Genomic DNA, 17,918 nt, shown 5'->3' on the forward strand with positions numbered 1-17,918 from the left:
CACCAGGTTTTTGATGGCTGATAGTGATGCAGAAAACATTGTTTCCAGGACAGAAGTCACAAATTATAATACGGTAACTGTACATTTATTAAAAAGTGTGATGTTATCTAAGCCCAAAGGTTCTAGGTTGGGTGAAAAAACAACATAAAAGTTTCTATGATGGAATTTACTTTATATTTTCCTAACAATACCAAGTAAACTGCATGCCTTGAAATTTTGTGTGTCTGCAAAGATAGATATGGTAGATAAATTATAGTGACCATTTTGTACAGAAATGGAGGCTTGTTACTAGAGAACCAAAACAGCAATACATTACAAAACTATTTTATTTTCCTTTGGTCCCCCCCCCTCCCCAAATTGCCATATATCAACTGGGGTTCACAAATTATATTATACTATTATGTGTTTTATGGTGTAACATATTGTATAAATTAGCCTGACAGTTTATGTTTTCAGTCTTTTCCTATGATTCCAATATTTTGCATATATTTTGACACAACTAATTAATCTTTATGGATGTATGTGAGATATTCCAAAATGTCTTTTATCAGTAAATGTCCCACCTCACTCATGGAAACTTCTTTCAGATAAGATATTAGCAAATATATTTGAAAACTGATCAGGTCAAACTGACCAGGACTATGTCTCCCAGACGATAAGTAGTGATTATTACTAAAGCTCTGCAAATATACAGTCAACCTTTAACAATTTTCCTGTTTTTTTAAAAAAATCTATATATTGATTTCTTTCCAGGCTGAAAACTCTTGTCATCTAATATGGAGCAAGACTGACAACTGAGAATAATGTTAAAATCAAGACCAGTCACATAATTCTTGTTAAGAGAAAATGCTATAACAAGAAATAGCAATAGCACTTAGACTTATATACCACTTTAGAGTGCTTTACAGCCTCTCTAAGGGGTTTACAGACTCAGCATATTGCCCCCAACAATTTTTACAACCTTGGAAGGATGGAAGGCTGGGTCAAGCTTGAGCAAAGGTGGTATTCAGAGGTTCTGACCAGTTCTGGAGAACTGGTAGCAGAAATTTTAAGTAGTTTGGAGAACCGATAAATGCCACCTCTGACTGGCCCCACCCCCAGCTATTCTCTGCCTCTTTAGTCCCAGCTGATTGGGAGGAAATAGAGATTTTACAGTATCCTTCCCCTGCCATGCCCACCAAGCCACGCCCACAGAACCGGTAGTAAAAAAATTTGAATCCCACCACTGACCTTGAGCCTGGTGAGATTTGAACTGCTAAATTGCAGTCAGCCAGCAGTCAGCAGAAGTAGCCTGCAGTACTGCACTCTAACCACTGCGCCACCATGGCTCATAATCAATACTGTAATAGCATTAAATAGTACAGCTGTAATATAGTGAAATGTAGTAATTGAAGAATATTTGAAAATGAAAATTTATTTAATATACAAAATAATATTACTATAATCAATTGTATTAATTTCAGTTAATGGCCATCTCCCTCCCAAATTATTTGTCCATGGATTTAAGAGACTAGGAAGGTGCTTTGTATCTCACCTGTAGTCATAGCCTAAAGGATTTTTGGCCCTATTTTCTTTTCCTAGGGAAGTATGACTGGCTTCCTGACTGGCCTGTTTAGAGGAAAATATTTTCATCTAAGTATACACATGGCAAATATTTAACCAGGTCAAAAGATGCTATCCAACAATAACTGGACAGCATATGAAATATTTTTCTAAATTGTTGTATATATAAATTATGTTTGTTATTGCTTTTATAATTTTTAAATTGTATCTTCCATTGTCATATTGTTTACTTCTATGGTTCATAGATAAAAATACTAAATGAAAGTCTAGCTAATTGTGAATAGCAGCATGCATAGTATATGTGCACTGATATTCAAAATAATATATTTTATTAATAGTGTAAATCAGGGGTGAAATCCAGGAGGATCTGACAGGTTCTGGAGAACCGGTAGTGGAAATTTTGAGTAGTTCGGAGAACCGGCAAATACCACCTCTGGCTGGCCCCAGAGTGGGGTGGTAATGGAGATTTTGCAATATCCTTCCCCCTGGAGTGGGGTGGGAATGGAGATTTTGTAGTATCCTTCCCCTGCCATGCCCACCAAGCCACGCTGTCACCCACCAAACCACACCATGCCCACCAAGCCATGCCCACAAAACCGGTAGTAAAAAAATTTGGATTTCACCACTGGTGTAAATGTATGCATGTCTACTCAGATAGAAACCTAATTTTATAGTAAAAATTTCTTGGATTCTAGATATAATTTATTCATACTGAAGAGTGAAAACAAGCTGTTTATTTTATCAGTGCAATGCTGAAGCCCCAAAAGCACTTGCAACAGCTTAAAATTGGTTTATTAGTTTATAGCTGTTCCACAATTTGCTGCTCAATGTTGATGCTTAATGTTTTAAGTGATATAATAGGAAATTCTAGGGAGGAAATAATATTATATGTATTAAATCAAATTGAATTTAAATCATATTTATTTTTTATCCCGAGATCTGGCCACATTTTGGAACATGATCCTATCTTTGGACTGTTATGATTAAACAGAAGCTCTCTCTCTCTGTTCAAAATTCTTAATATTTGTTTTGCTAAGCAAAAAATGTTTTGATATCAGTGACTTCATTTGTTGTACAGACTTAACAACTGCATAAAACTCAGAAGAAAAATTTAACCTTTTATGGGACTAGCAGAAAACTATTTAAGAAAGAACTATTCAAAAATGGTGATGGTCAGTTTACTTGTGAAAGCTCTTTGTTTTGATGTGTAAGTAGCCAAACCAATTCAACAAGAAAGGCAAAACACATCATTTACTATAACATTTCCTTCAGTTGTAACATTGATGGTGTGTATCTCTGCCATGGATGCTGCTGATAACGTTTCAGTTATAATGGGCTATTCTATAAATACTCCTGTGTAAAAGAATATAGGTAGTCCTTGACTTATGACCAGATCCTTAATAAATGTTCAGTTACAATGAGCCTGAAAAAAATTATTTACAATCTGTCCCTGAAGTTATGACTTCTGTACCACATTTGTAATCATGTGATTGCATTTTGGTTGCTTGGCAACCAGCTCGCATTTACAATTGGTTGCAGCATACTGCAGTCATAGTGATTGCTTGTTATGATTTTTTTGCCATTTTCCAGCAAAAAAATTGCCCATTTGACAAAGCAGATTCACACTTATGAGCAGGTGGTTCTTTTAACACCTGGAGTGACTCACTCAATGTCATAAAAACTGTTTTGGATTGAGTCTGGTCATGTGGTTCCTTGACTCAGAACTGCAAAAACCTATGACTAAAATTATGATCCAATTGTGGTTGTAAATTTAGGACTATTTGTATCCTAAAAACTCACAGAAATCATTATTTTCTTTAGTAATGATAATTATTTCAAACAATTCATCATGCTGCTAGCATTTTTTAAAGACTTCCTGAGATTAATTGTTAGCCCTTCAAAAACAGATCGCCAAGATTTTATTCAAAGAATTTAGAAGCTGTTGCGAGAGAGACTGGCTGGGCCAATGGGAAGAGTCAAATGGGAAATTAGTCTGGAATCTCTACGTGAGCATAAGAGAGCAAAGTCTGACTCCCTTTCAATGCCATTAAATCTTATCTAGTTTTACCCAGGTACAAACTGTCAGAGAAGATTCCCATGTAAAAAAACAAATGAACAACCCAGCTAATTGAACTCTTCATGTGTGGATCTGATTGTTGGTGCCTCAGTATAATTTCTTCACTATCTCCTTTCCAAGAAGTTACCCTGACATCAAAAATCAGATCAAGCTGTTAATATTTGACAGGATGTGACTGTTATTCAATATTGTTGTCTGCCTTGCAACTGGAAATCCACTTTCAGACCAAAGTCCAGACACGGGTTCAGAAATAGGTCATAGGTCATAGACATGGAAGGTTCCACACTTACAACCCATTAGGCAATTCAATTAGGTATCTCAAAGACTGACACCCACTTCCACAACTCTTCTTCACCACACATTTAAGGACAGTGGTGGGTTTCAATTTTTTTTTACTACCGGTTCTGTGGGCGTGGCTTGGTGGGCGTGGCAGGGGAAGGATACTGTAAACTCTCCATTCCCACCCCACTCCAGGGGAAGGTTACTGCAAAATCTCCATTCCCTCCCCAATCCAGGGGAAGGATACTGCAAAATCCCCATTTCCTCCCAATCAGCTGGGACTTGGGAGGCAGAGAATAGATGGGGCCAGGCCAGTCAGTATTTTTACTACCGGTTCTCTGAACTACTCAAAATTTCCACTACCGGTTCTCCAGAACTGGTCAGAACCTGCTGAAACTCACCTCTGATTAAAGATAGTGGTAATGTTTCTCCTGCTGTCAAGCGATATGTTCTAGCAGGAAAAACAACAACTGGCGCTGGAAAACCCACCAATCATTGTCCTAACCTAGTCTTACATTTTGGACAGCAAAGACAGCAGCACTGGTCAGCTGCATAAGGATCAGCAGTGGGGCAGCACAGCAAGTTGCACCAAAAAACTTTCCTTCCAGCTTTGACAGAACTGGAGAATTGCACTGGCAGCGCCCTTAGGAGCCACAGCTGCTGAACGGCTATTTAGACACGAAAGCCCTAAATAAAAGAGTGGGTTAAGGTGAGTTGACAGGAGAGCTTCACCATTCAGATTTAGTCTTTTAAGCATTTTTAGTGGATCTCTCTTACAATACGCCATCCACCTTTGTATTGATACAGATCCACACCGTCCCGTCATACTTTGCGAGCCAATTCAGTTGCGGACACACTTAAAAAGAGTGTAATTTTTTTCCGCGCGCTCCCGTTCCCCCCTCAAGCTCTCCTTTTCCCTCGGCCCCGCCTTTTTCATTCTATAGGCCCCGCCTTCCCCGAGTTGGCCCGGCCCCGCCCTCTCGAGTTTCCTCGCGCGTCGGCAGCCCCTCCTCTCGCGATACGTGGCCGGGTGGGAGGGTGGGGGTGGGCTTGTCGCAGTGTCCAGCGTGCTCGCCGCTGACAAGAGCGCGGAGCGATGCCTGCCTGGCAGCTAAACGGGGAGAGAGGCGCTTCCCGAGATCGTCTCCCCCTCCCTCCGCGGCCATGGCGGGCTGTTTAGCGCGCGAGCCCCCTCGCTGAAAAGTTGCCGCTGCCACTTTCCCGCCGCCATGAGGAAGGGTCGCCCTCGGGGAGAAAAAGCGGGGCCCTCGGGGCTCTCGGTTCCCCGGACCCTGGAGCAGCCCACCCGGGTCCCCTTAGATGCTTCGAAGAGAAGAGCCTATGCGGCGGCGGGGGGCAGTGTAAGAGAAGCGGAAGAAGCGGGTCCAGGCAGCGCCGCCTGTAGGGAGCCGCCAGAAAAGGTACTGCGGCGGCTGGAGGGTCGGCGGGTCTGCCTTGTCGGGGGGGCGTCGCTACAGCCAGGGATATCAAGATGGTTGGTGGGGGTTGATCATGGAGGCTTTACCGTTGGGGTGAGTGGGGGGGGCGCAGAAAGAGATTTCTAGGGGTACCGTGATTGCTGGTTGGAGTCATCCAATGTGGACAGCCGGATGCTCCTCCGTCACTGCAAGGGGAGTCGCTGGGTGGGTGGAAAGGGGCCGTTGTGGTGGAGATGCCCTTCCAGAGATGCCGAGAGAGAGGCTTCCCCTGCTGTCAGAAAACTCGTGGAAACTTCTGCTTGCCTCTTATGAAGCCCAAGAATAACAGCTTCTAGGCTAATCGCTGTAGTAGAAGATGTTCACATTAATAATTGCTGTAGTAGAGGATGTTCACATTAATTGCTGTAGTAGAGGATGTTCACATTGGATCCCTTAGGGTGGGGACATGCCTTGCAGGGTGATTCCTGTAACCTGCAAATGGCTCTGTGGTGGTTAGATCTGGGGTTTTCAGATGATTTGGTCCAGATCAAAGAACATCTCAGTGAAGGGACAGGTAGGCACACATTTTGATTTAGATTAGTAGTGCTTCTGTTTGGTACTATTTGGTATTATTAGTATAATTTGCCCCAGTAAAAATACCTACGGAGCAACTATGTGGATGATTTATCTTCTCTAAAAGTGAAAGATTAATTATATAATGGATAAATTTACATGTATGATGTAAACCTTCCTGAAGATGTTCCAGAGGATTATTTATAATTACATTATGCATTGCCTGGCCGAGGGAGTTCAAGGTTGTATACTACAATAGCAACCTTCTCAGGTAGCTTGGACTAAGAAATAATGGTGGGCCAAAATTTCCTGGTGAATTTAGTAGTTAATTAAGGACTAAGGACTAAATGATAATTATACTTGCAGGATAAGTACTGTAGCCTATTTGAACATGCCCTCAAGTGGGCAAAAATAAATGGTGTGGACTGGTAGAAGGAACAAAATAACCTCTCTTGTTATAGAGGATTCATTAAGGTTCTTTTGAATTTGTACATTTACAATATAGGTTTTATTTGTACAGTATTAGCCCTGGTTCTATGCATGATACCATAGCAAGTACCATTAAATACTTAGCTGCAGCTGATGCATGAAAACCAATTTGACAGTTGGTGTTCCTAATCAGTGAGCTGCCCTGCTTATTAGACATTAGTCGTGACTGAATATAAAGAAGTAGAAAGTAGGATAGTCCATCTTTTTCTGGAAGATTGTATTGACTGAATACTAGTCATATTTTAAGCCAGTGAACACTACTTCACATGCAGGTAGTCTTCAACTTACAAATATTCATTTATTGACCATTCAAAGTTACAACTGCACTGAAAACAGTGGCTCATGACAGTTTTTTACATTTATGATGCAGCATTCCCATGATCAAAATTCAGATGTTTAGCAATGATATGATATTTATGATGGTTGCGATGTTCCTGTGTTACGTAATTCCTGAGTTATGTGATCACCTTTTGTGATCTTTTGACAAGCAAAGTTAATGGGGAAATCCGATTCATAATAACCATGTTAATAACAACTATAGTGATTTCTTAACAACTCTGGCAAGAAAAGTAGTACCCTGTTTCCCCGAAAATAAGACATCCCCTGATAATAAGCCCAATCGGGCTTTTGAGCACTTGCACTAAACTAAGCCTGTCCCCGAAAATAAGCCCTCCCCAAAAATATTTAAACGCAGAGCTGGAAATCAGGTAAAATGGCAAGAGGAGACCCATCTTCCTCCATGTGCCCCAAAATAATAAGACCTCCCTGAAAATAAGACCAAGCGCTTATTTCGGGGTTGAAAAAAATATAAGTCAGGGTCTTATTTTTTGGGAAACACGGTAAAACGGGGCAGAACTCATTTAACTGTCTTGCTTAGCGAGAGAAATTGTTTAAAATGCTTGCTTATTTTTTGGAGAATGGGGAAAAATGCCAAGATTTTACTTTAATTTGGAAAATGATAAATTTATGTATATATTTACTGGAGTACATAGGTCCATCCAGTTGCAACTCTGATGGGAGATAATAGGTTGTGGATGAAGCTGATTACACAAATATAAGATGGCCTGTGAATGGAGATGTATGCAGAGATGATCCTGATGGAAAGAGTTTCATCTGAAAAAATTCTTGCTGGGAAGAATTTTTTATTTAGTGTGGACTTAAAACTAAATGTGGTACAAGTAATTAAGCTTAGGTAATTAAAAGGATTGGGTTTAAGCCTACCAGCAGTTTTCATTTCCAGTCAGGTAATAATTTTGTATATTGCATTCTTCCTTTGAAACATTTGCTAAATAGTATTCCATTCCCCAATGTGAGGATTTTTTTTTTCTTGGAGGATGAGGATAAAACAGAAGCTGACTTACAGTATAAGTTTATTGGCGATAGCCTTATGCATATCTTGATATAAATTGCAAAATTTGAACAGGTACTTTTATAATAGTTCAGCTTGTTTGAAATTGCTGGTCTGCTATTGTCTCAATATGGTGGCAGAAATAAAATTTTTGCATTTTATTTGCATATTCAAAAATACCATATTTTTCGCACTATAAGACTCACTCCCCCCCCAAAAAGTGGGTGGAAGTGTCTGAGTGTCTTATAGAGTGAATATTGCGATGGGGAGGGGAGGGGGGTTGGTGCCTGTTTGCCGTTGCCAATTGGTGGCGATCGGGGAATCATCGGTGGTGATAGGCAGTGGTGGCAATCCCTGCCGCCTAGAACAGCTGATTGGCTGTAATCCAGGAGGCTGATCCAACAACCAATCGGCAACGAAGGGTCCAGTGTTCCTCAATGGCAGCTCAACTCAGTTGACCGGTAGTGGGAGGCAGAGACAGATTCTCCCCCCCACCCCTTGTTTTTCTCCTCTAAAGCTAATTTGCGTCTTATAGTCCAGAGCGTCTTATAGTGCGAAAAATACGGGTGTGTTATATTTATGAAATTTCTGAAGAAAACACCTCAGGAAAATTTCCCAATTTTGATGACTTTCTTAAATAAGTCAGAGTTTTAATAAAATAAGACGTAATAAAGTATTAAGAATACATTTTAAACAATTTGATGTAATTCAGCAGTAATATAGAAAATCAACATTGTAATCAAGTTGTATTTTCATCAGCTGAGTTTGATAGTATGCGGTTAATACACCAAACCTTAAATGTCAGGGATTTTTAATGAAGATTTTAGTATATAGTGTTAGTAGTGACATATTCTTCAAACGTATGTATGTATGTATGTATGTATCTATTTGTGTGTATCACAAATTCATATTGCTTGCATTTTTTATGAATATTTTATGCAACCATGGTTTTTGGGAAATAAACAATCCAAAAACCATGGTATTTGGGAAATAATGTAGATCTGGCTTTGAAAGGATGGAAGGAATTTGAAACATTACCACCTGCTCAGGAGACAAACAACTTTTTCTAGACTGCCTTTTTGGCATAGGAGATTAATCAATCATAATTTTTTTATCTCAAATTTTGGAAGGTCCTTTTTAAAAATTTCTTGTATATTCATTTGACATATTCTCATTATCTGTAATTGAATAGGTAGATGAAAAAGATAAGCATGTTATTTGAACAGTATTTGCTTTAGTATGTCTTGTATCAACAGGACACTTTATGATTTATTGCTTCTTGCAGAAATTGTTACAACTTTGCATTTCTCAATGCAGCTTGTTTCCCACCCCATTGCTTCTCCACAGCATCTGTCTCCACTATTCCCTATAATAATGTCATTTCACAATAGACATAAATCACTGTAATGGCTTATTTTCATATTAAACAGAGTTTGGGAATAACTGATAACCTTTCTCCGCATTCAGTCCATTAAAATGAGATTTCACTGTATTTCAGATGGTAAGAAAAGTTCTTTCACTTGCTTTAAAATGGAATACATGAATCCTACTTTATTTGGGCACCCCATTGCTGGTTTCCATAAAGTTCTGAATCTATGCCTCTCTCCTTTCCCCCTTCCTCTTTTTTCTTTCTTTCTTTCTTTCTTTCTTTCTTTCTTTCTTTCTTTCTTTCTTTCTTTCTTTCTTTCTTTCTTTCTTTCTTTCTTTCTTTCTTTCTTTCTTTCTTTCTTCGTTAAGGGGTTATTGACCCCTTACCTATTATACATTAGCCCAATAGCCTATAGTTTTGTCTAAACCTGCCTGATTCCATGCAGGGAAGGACCATTAGAATATTGTATCTGATTCAATGGAAGGGCTAGCCTTAATCAGAGATTGTGTTAGGGAGAGAAGATTGTACTTCTATCTGCAGTTCTAACACATGAACTGCTTCCCGAACTAGCATATAGTGAACTCCAGGATAAAGGAGACATTTTACTTCTTGCCAATCGAAACTTCAGTTGCTATTGTTGGAAGAAGCATTTTCTAGCTCTTTCGAAGATCTAAGTCTGTCATCTATTGATCTTTATAAGCTGCTGAGCCTATCTTCAAGAGAGGTAGGACTTGTAATTGACTAGTTGATGCCCCACTTTCAGGTGTGGGAAGACAAAATGAAAGACTGTAGAGCTGGCCTTGGGAATGGGTAAGGAGTGATCAAACTGTTAAGGAAAGAGTTTGAGTAAAGATTATCCTTCAGAAAAAGGAAATTGTGAAAAGCAACACAAAATATCCCACCTTAATTTTGTTTGGTATAAGCTGAAATAGACAGAAGTTCTGAGAGAGTTCTGTGTTATTCTGCCCTGCAACAATAAAGAACATTCCTGGAATCCCTTTGTCTATCTTGAAGGGCTGACAATAGAGAGTACATCATACATACTCATTGTATTAAACTAAGTCCCATTGAACTTAGTTTAAAGTGTAAGATTATGCTGATATATATAATACTTTATTTAAATGTTCAAATGCATCCTTAAGATCATATCTAGGAAGTAATGAATAGGAATTCTAATTTAAAAGTTCAGGAAACATACATTTTTCTTGAGTTCTTAGGAAATCTAGAGAAATCTAATTATTGGGTAGATTAAACTATTTTAGAAATAAGGATTATTGCCGGCCTATGTTTTTTCTGGCATAAAGGAGTCTAATCATATAGATCCCAGTGAGTAAGGAGTGTGGGAGTGCCTCAACATGTCCATGGGCCACTGTATCATTGGATTTTATAACAGATCTATCAAAGTAAAAAAGGGAATATGATAATCTTCATAGTGGTGGAAGCTTTAACTAAGATGGCTCACTTCATAGCTGCCTGGTTCTGCCCACAGCCAAAAACTCTGCTTGGCTAGTTTTAAATCTACCATTTACATGGTTTAGCTTGGCTTGGCTTCAGATTGTGGCCCACAATTCACTGCTAGGTTCAAAGTCTAGGAATCCAGATCCACTTATCTTCCATTCCTCACCTGGAGTTAGAAAGTAGATGGAACTAGAAAATGGGATTCTGGAACAATATCTCAGATGTTTTATTAACTACCAGCAAGGCAACTGGGCGGACCTCCTAGCACAAGCTGAGTTTGCTTATAATCACAACATACCTCCAGCCAAATGACGCCATTCATGGCTAACTATGACTCCCACCCCCAATTTTTTCCACTGACCTCACCAGCTTCTTCTGTTCCAGCCTCAGATCAGCTCTTGTAGGAACTATAAGCAATTTATTGAGTTCTCCAAGCTCATTTACAGAAGATCAAGGATGATTATAATCACTTTGCTGATCGTCATTGCCAGGCAGACCCACTGAGAGCTCTGGGGAACTTAGCACCTTTTTATCCATCACCCGTCAAAAAAATTGGATCAGTGGAAGCTGTCATCAACCCAGTTCCTTTATAACCTAAGTTACCTTCTAGTTTCTGTGTTCAGTCTGTATTTTATAATTCCTTGCTGGTTCCTGCTGTACTTTCCAATCCTCATTGCTCCTTCACACTGGCCACCGCCAATTGTGGTTGAAGGGAACCTGAATATGAAGTAGATTACATTCAGGACTCCTGGTTCCATTGGGGACTCCAGTATTTGATGGACTGGAAGTTTTATGGACCAGAGAAGCATTCTTGGGAAGATGTCAATGATGTTCATGTTCCCTGCCTCACATACCTGTTCCATTGATGGTACCCAGAGAAGCCAAGGCCTCAGTCTACAGAAGAGGAGGGCCCTAAGGAGGGCGATAGTCATGGCCAGCTTAGTCTTAGGAGATAAAGTATCATCAGTTTAAGGGGATTCAGCTGAAAGAGTTGCCTCACAACCAGAAGCGGCAGCTATCGCTGATCTCAGAAGACAAAGAGGCAGAGCCAACACCTCCCTCAACTGCAAGGACCCATAGTGAGAAGAGGAGAGCTAAACAAAAGCTATCAGCAAGAGTACTGGCCAGAAAGGAATTGCCCCATCAAAGGAATAAATCGGGGTCAAGCCACCCCTATATAAGGGGAGCCATGTGCCTCACAGATCTGTTGATGACTCTCCATTTACCTCATCATCAGGTTCCTCAACTCCTTAGCTGTCTTCTCGTTTGTTCAAACTGTTTGCGATTAGAGTTCTGTTTGAAAATCTTAGTAAAGATAAAAGACTTGCCTATAAGACATAGTAAAGATAAAAGATTTGCCTGTGTGTTTGTGATTTCTGTGGACCAGAATAGGACTGCTCCAGCCCCAATCGCTTTTACCACCCTGCACTTTTTGGCCCCTGCCATCCTGCACTCCAACCCCCTAGCTGATTTTTTGCCATCTCCTTATTCCCATTGTTGACAAGGTGTGTCCAGTGTGGTCCTTCATGATGAGGCTATCTTCCCCAGGCTTTGTGAGAAAATTGCTGTGCACAACCCAGGGTAGAAAGTCTTGTGCAGCCACATCTGTCTTACAAATGCCCAGGCCAGGCATGCCTCATCAACAAGATCAGCTAGAGTAGCAGCATCATTGTAACTTCAAATGGTCACTAAACAAATGGTCATAAATCAAGGACTACCTGTAACAAAAATGTAAAGAGAGTGTCTTGGTGATGTGAGCAAAATAGCTTTTAAAGTCCTATATACCCTATCCTTGTGTAACTCAGTTTGTCTCTTTGCTACATAGCCTCTCCTTGTTGTGTCTCCTTGTGCTTTGCTGCATATATACATTGGTGTAAATGTGTCTGCCTCTGTATATATCAGGGTCCATGTGTGGATCTATGAATATATTCAATATACTGCATTATGATTTGTTTCATTTGAAAAGGCACACCAATTTTTACCCCATACATAACACATGGCTTCACTTATTTTAATAATGTGTCATTCATGTACTTATTAAAAGTACCATATATATGTCCCTTAGTCTCCATTGTCTAGAACCATGATGGGGAACTTATGGCACACATGCCAAAGATGGCACGCAGTGCCCTCTCTGATGGTGCGTGAGCAGTCGCCCCAGTTCAGCTCTGCTGCACATGCACATGCGCCTCCCACCGGCCAGCTAGTCTTCAGATCTCTACTGCGCATAAATGCGGGGAGGGGGCAGAGTGTGTGTGGGGTTGCACGTGCATGTGTGGAGGGCATGAGGAGTGTGGGGGGGTCACGTGCGGGGCAGGCATGTGTGGGGGTCGCACGCACATGCACCAGGGGGTGGAGTGCATCCGGGGTTGCATGCGCAGGGCAGGATGGGTACGGGGTGGAGGTGGGGGCGCATGCAGGGGGCCATGCACGCATTGCATTTGCGGGGTTTGCACGCACACGTGTTTTGGGCACTTGGTCCAGAAAAGGTTACCCATCTCTGGTATCGAAGTTGCACAACAATGATGCATACCGTAAAAATTGACATTGGAAGAGGTACTGTGTGTGGGGTGAGCTTCAAGAAGCAGGATTAGCGGAACAATATAAGAATAATATCAGGACATTTCAGTTTAGTTTAATTTAAATTAAATAATATGGTCAATAAGGTTACTCCCATGTCTTTAATATTTTTATTCTTCTACCGTATTAAAGATTACAATTTGCTGGTAATTTTTCAGAAGAATATACATGCAAGATTTTTAGAGAATGTATCTAAGGTTTTAGATTGTTCTTTTCTGGTATATGGGAACCAGTAATAACAGGTAAAAAGATTGGGAGTTAATGCATTGGCACAGAAAATGAAAGCTGTGTAGCAAATGGAAACAAAAGGTATTTCAGATGAGGAAATGGCTTCTCCAAACCATTGTCATTCAGTTTTACTTCCTATGAAGTAAAATTGTTTTTAAATTTTTTAAGTTAATTTGCTATTATTTGGAAAAATATACTGTAGGCATTTTTACTTTTTCATCAGAGATAATACTTGAAATACACAGGACACAGGCTTGGTGAGTTCCCCTTATAAATGGATTGTTAAATTCTAGGAGTTATAAAGAATTTGGTATTAGGTATTATTTGCCAACTCTATGTATTACATTTGAAGTGAAAGCTAAACCTGCTGTGTAAAATTGATTTCCATTGAAAATGGCAGAGGCGAACAGCTGGTGGTTTCAGATAGCTTGTCTGAACAGAGCGGATTTAAACAATTCCATGGCACTTATCAATGTTTGTAGGTGTCTCCAAATGGTGGTATCTGTTGTCATAAAGGATATTTTATATTGTATAGCACACTTTCCGTGTATTGACTTCTGAAATTTTCCTAAAATCAGAATAGTTTTTTATATTGTACAATGGCAATGGTTGTCTATATTGTCATCTTTTTGGCTGTTTTTTTTCCTGAATACACTGTTTTAAACCTCCTTTAGTTACTATGTTTGCTTACAATTAAATTGAATTAATATATGCTATATTCTTTGCATGGTACCATGTCAGGAAAGACATGAGCTAAGGCTTACAAGAAATGCTGAAAATACATGTAGGTTTTGTTTAGGTACATCAGACGCAAAAGGAAAGGCAAAGATTACAGTTCTATTGAAGTGAATTGGTAAAGGTGATGGCAAGAAGGCAGTACATTTTGTGTTTTACATTGATTTTCTCTCAAAAGGAAAACAAAGCCTCAACTGGCCAGTGTTATACTTATTTCAGTACTGTATAGACAAAGAGTGGGGATAGAAATATTTACTAAAAGTTAAATAAACTCAAGCCTTCAGAGTCACCTCACTTGAAGAATCCCACTTTGGATCCAGAGATTTATAAGTATTTCCAACATTCTCTCTTTGGAGAAGATTAAAAGTGGACTATCTGGACTCCCTACAATCAGGGTTCTGGCAAAGATATGAGATGTCATTAGGTATATTAGTAGACTACTTTGTTGGGACCTGGATGGAAATATATATCTATTCTGATTCTTTTAGACTTCTCACTGGTTTTCATATTATTGACCATGATATCCTTCTGGACTTCCAAAGAGGGTTGGGGACACTGAGTTCCAGTGGTTCTACTCCTTTCTTTGGTGGATAGTTCCAGTTGGTGGAGGGGAGGGCAGGAGAGATCTGCCTGATGGCCACTCCCTTGCAAATGTTTATATTAATCTTTAAAGCCCTAATATGGCTTGTCACCTAGTTATCTGCAGGGTCTCATTCTCTCATCAAAATTAGAACTGGCCAATTAGGCTTCCTAGGAGAAACTATCAGTGGTGTCCAACTTTAGGAAGATTGGGGAGAGAAGGGAGGTTCAGTAGTGCTGATTTTTAATGGCTGTGCCAGTTCTCTAGACCGGCTTTCTAGTGGATATTTCATTGGATCCCAGCCCGATTTCCTTCCAGAATCTGCTTAAAACAGAACTTTTCTAGAGGGCATTTGGGCCTGGAGTCCATCTTAGTTTTATTAATTTATTCTGTGTTTTTATTAGTGTGTAGACCTTTTCTTTATATAACTTTTATTGTATATTGCTTCTGTGTATCAAGGACCAAGAGTCCTTAGGAATTATGAACTTGGATGATGATGACGAAGACAGAAAACCATTCCAGGGAAAAGATGGTTAGTAATTTGACATTAGTTATCATTTGTCTCCCAGTCACCTCAATCTAGATCTTGGTGACTGATTTGATTGAAGTTTCAGTCTCAGGTTTCTGAAGATAAGTGCTAGTCCTTTCCCTAATAAACTACATTTGTCCACAGCTTTGCTCTGGAAAATACTTGGATCTGAATTATTTTACCAAAATCAGATTGCTAGAGAATATCTATGTCATAGGATAGGTAAATTCTTATAGGATACCTTTCTGGGTCCTATACTAGTGCAGGTCCTAGGTAGGGGAGAAGTAGGGATAATTCTTAGTGATAACTTGAAGGTAATAGGCTTTGAGTGCGCATATGTGATAGTTGCAAGAACAAATTAAGGATTTTCCTCATGTTTTTCTGCCTTGCTGCATGACAGATTCTTTTCATAGGTTCCTGGATTTTATTGCAGACTTGGATTGGAAAAACCTGTTGTCCCTGGCTTTTATGCTGGAGTACTTTTATTTTCAGTTTATGAGGGGGCAGAATCTCTGGGAAAACCTGAGAATTCATGACCTCCATTCAACTGGGTTTTCTGAGGGAGTTTCAGCTCTGACTCATGCAGGTGATTTACACATGTAGCTGGTCTTGGTCCCAGAACAGCTGGTACATGAACTGAAGGGTTATGTTGTATGAGGTCTTTGGATATGGTTGAATTACTTCCTGATTTCCTTGAGTCTAGTTATTGTTTCAAATTTATTTATTTATTTATTTATTACATGTATTTATATGCCACCATTCTCCCGAAGGACTCAGAGCGGCGAACACAAGTTAAGAAACAAGTACAATAAAATCATAATTTAATCCAAATAATTAATTAGTAATAAATAATAAAGCCCGGAATCAGTCTCAGCCTATTTGTTTGAAAAGCCAAGTCTTCAAGTCCCGACGGAACTGAGTATTGTTAGAAATTCTGCCTCATTTTATGAATCCCGACACTTGAGAATATTCTCAATATATTGAATGCCTGGTGAGTTAATTTGAGGTTGCCAAAGTGCTGAGAAAATCATTCCAGGTATCCTCTTCCTTTCTTCAGATTCTTGGGGTTCAATGGTTTAGTGAAGATTTGTGGGAGATAAAGCAGTAGAAGAGGCTCTTAGAGCAGAGGTGACGGAAGACTGAATAAGAATTTGACAGAACATGTGAAGCAGTTCATGTTCAAACCTATGCAGTGGTGTTCAGAGAGCAAATTATTCATACTCCTCCACCCTTATTATATCAGTGCCTTAGTAGCTAGATTTGCTGCAATCAGGACTCTGAAGAGTTATCAGAAATAAAATTTTGCAGTATGAACTGGAATTCCTTTAATCTTGTGAATTCTGAAGAATTGCATAGTATACTGGATAGATTATCAACACAACATTGGGAGAGGGAGGTGATGACAGGCACCTTGAAAGAGACAGTGGTATATCTTTAGTTGAAGAGATTGTCCCTAGATCTGGCTTTACAGATAGTCCTCGTTTAAAGATAGTAATTGGGACAGGCAATTCTGCGCTAAGCAACATAGTTGTGAAGTGCGATATCACATGACTATGCCATGATGGAAGTTGCAGCAGTCCCAGTTGCCATCATTAGGTGAGTCCCACTATGCAGTCACAGTATTCCATGGTTGTGATCACCCTTTGCAACCTCATGGTAGCTTTTCCATTGATTTTGAATAATTACCCTTATGCTATATATTAGATAATATAAAACTCGTACAAAACTATAGTCATATAAGTTTATTTCTTTTTAAATGGATTGAAGGGGCCCCATGCAGTGGAAGTCAAATTTGTGATTTGAAGATTTTTCTGTCTTAATAAATAGTAAGAAAAAAAGTAAATTCCAAAGTGGGTAAACAGATGAGATTTGACTGAAGTTTGAGTCCCCCAAAAAGGCTACATTAATGATTGAGAGCATGATGGGGTCCTGTGACTCTCAGTTGATCATAAACAACTGCATGTTTCTGCCATCAGCTCAGCTGAAACAGCTGTCTGGAGTGCCTATGGGTAATCTCAAAATCTAATCTTCATCTGGAGAAAATTTTCAGCAGTCTGAATCCTATATCCAGCTGCTTTTCAACTGTAATGTCACCCATGGTCCATGGAACATCAGTTTGCATTTCCCCACCAGAACTGATTCCAGGAAGGGGATTTTCCTAACCCTTTTCACTCGGGATTCAAATCAGGGTAAGACACAGAAACTGTGCTGACACAAGACCTACATAGGAACCTGGGATGAAGCGCAATACTCTCAATGTTTTGGGATTTTTCAGTGGCCTTTGATACCTTTGACCATAATATCCATCTGGACTTACTGCAGTGTGGGATAACACAAGTCTAATTTATAATTAGCTAAAATATAATAAAAACAATTAAAATTCCAAGAAAATTAAGGGTCAAAAGCAGCACATTTGAAGTGCCCAGGAAAATATTGAAAACCAGTGTAAGATTATTAAACTTGAGTGTAATGAGGTCCCAATATTATGCACTAGTTAATAGCCTAATTGGTATATTTTACATCATTTGAAATTTCCAATACTTTTCATGGACTTATGTACTGTATATTAATTCTCTTTTGCATGACAGTAAATCAGAATGGCAACATTTTTCATTTAATACAATTGCTGCACTTCAAATTATTAAAATAGTTTTGTGTTAATACATTTCTTATCTATTTTTTTAAAAAAAAT

The 17,918-nt window shown here is 39.3% G+C and overlaps 1 protein-coding gene across 8 annotated transcripts in view; it reads left to right on the forward strand.

Moving 5' to 3' along the window:
- Window positions 1-4,763: 4,763 nt before the first annotated feature.
- The window catches only part of MAST2 (microtubule associated serine/threonine kinase 2), a 175,754-nt gene continuing 162,599 nt past the window's right edge, over window positions 4,764-17,918 (forward strand). For all 8 annotated transcript variants that reach the window (XM_034414978.3, XM_034414981.3, XM_034414979.3 and 5 more), the window contains exon 1: window positions 4,764-5,340. In XM_034414978.3, coding sequence (XP_034270869.1) covers window positions 5,149-5,340 — 192 coding nt within the window. In that variant the 5' untranslated portion in view covers window positions 4,764-5,148. The remainder of the gene's footprint in view (window positions 5,341-17,918) is intronic.

Source organism: Pantherophis guttatus, chromosome 3 (assembly GCF_059756535.1).
Source record: "Pantherophis guttatus breed Tessera chromosome 3, ASM5975653v1, whole genome shotgun sequence".
Taxonomy (NCBI): domain Eukaryota; kingdom Metazoa; phylum Chordata; class Lepidosauria; order Squamata; family Colubridae; genus Pantherophis; species Pantherophis guttatus.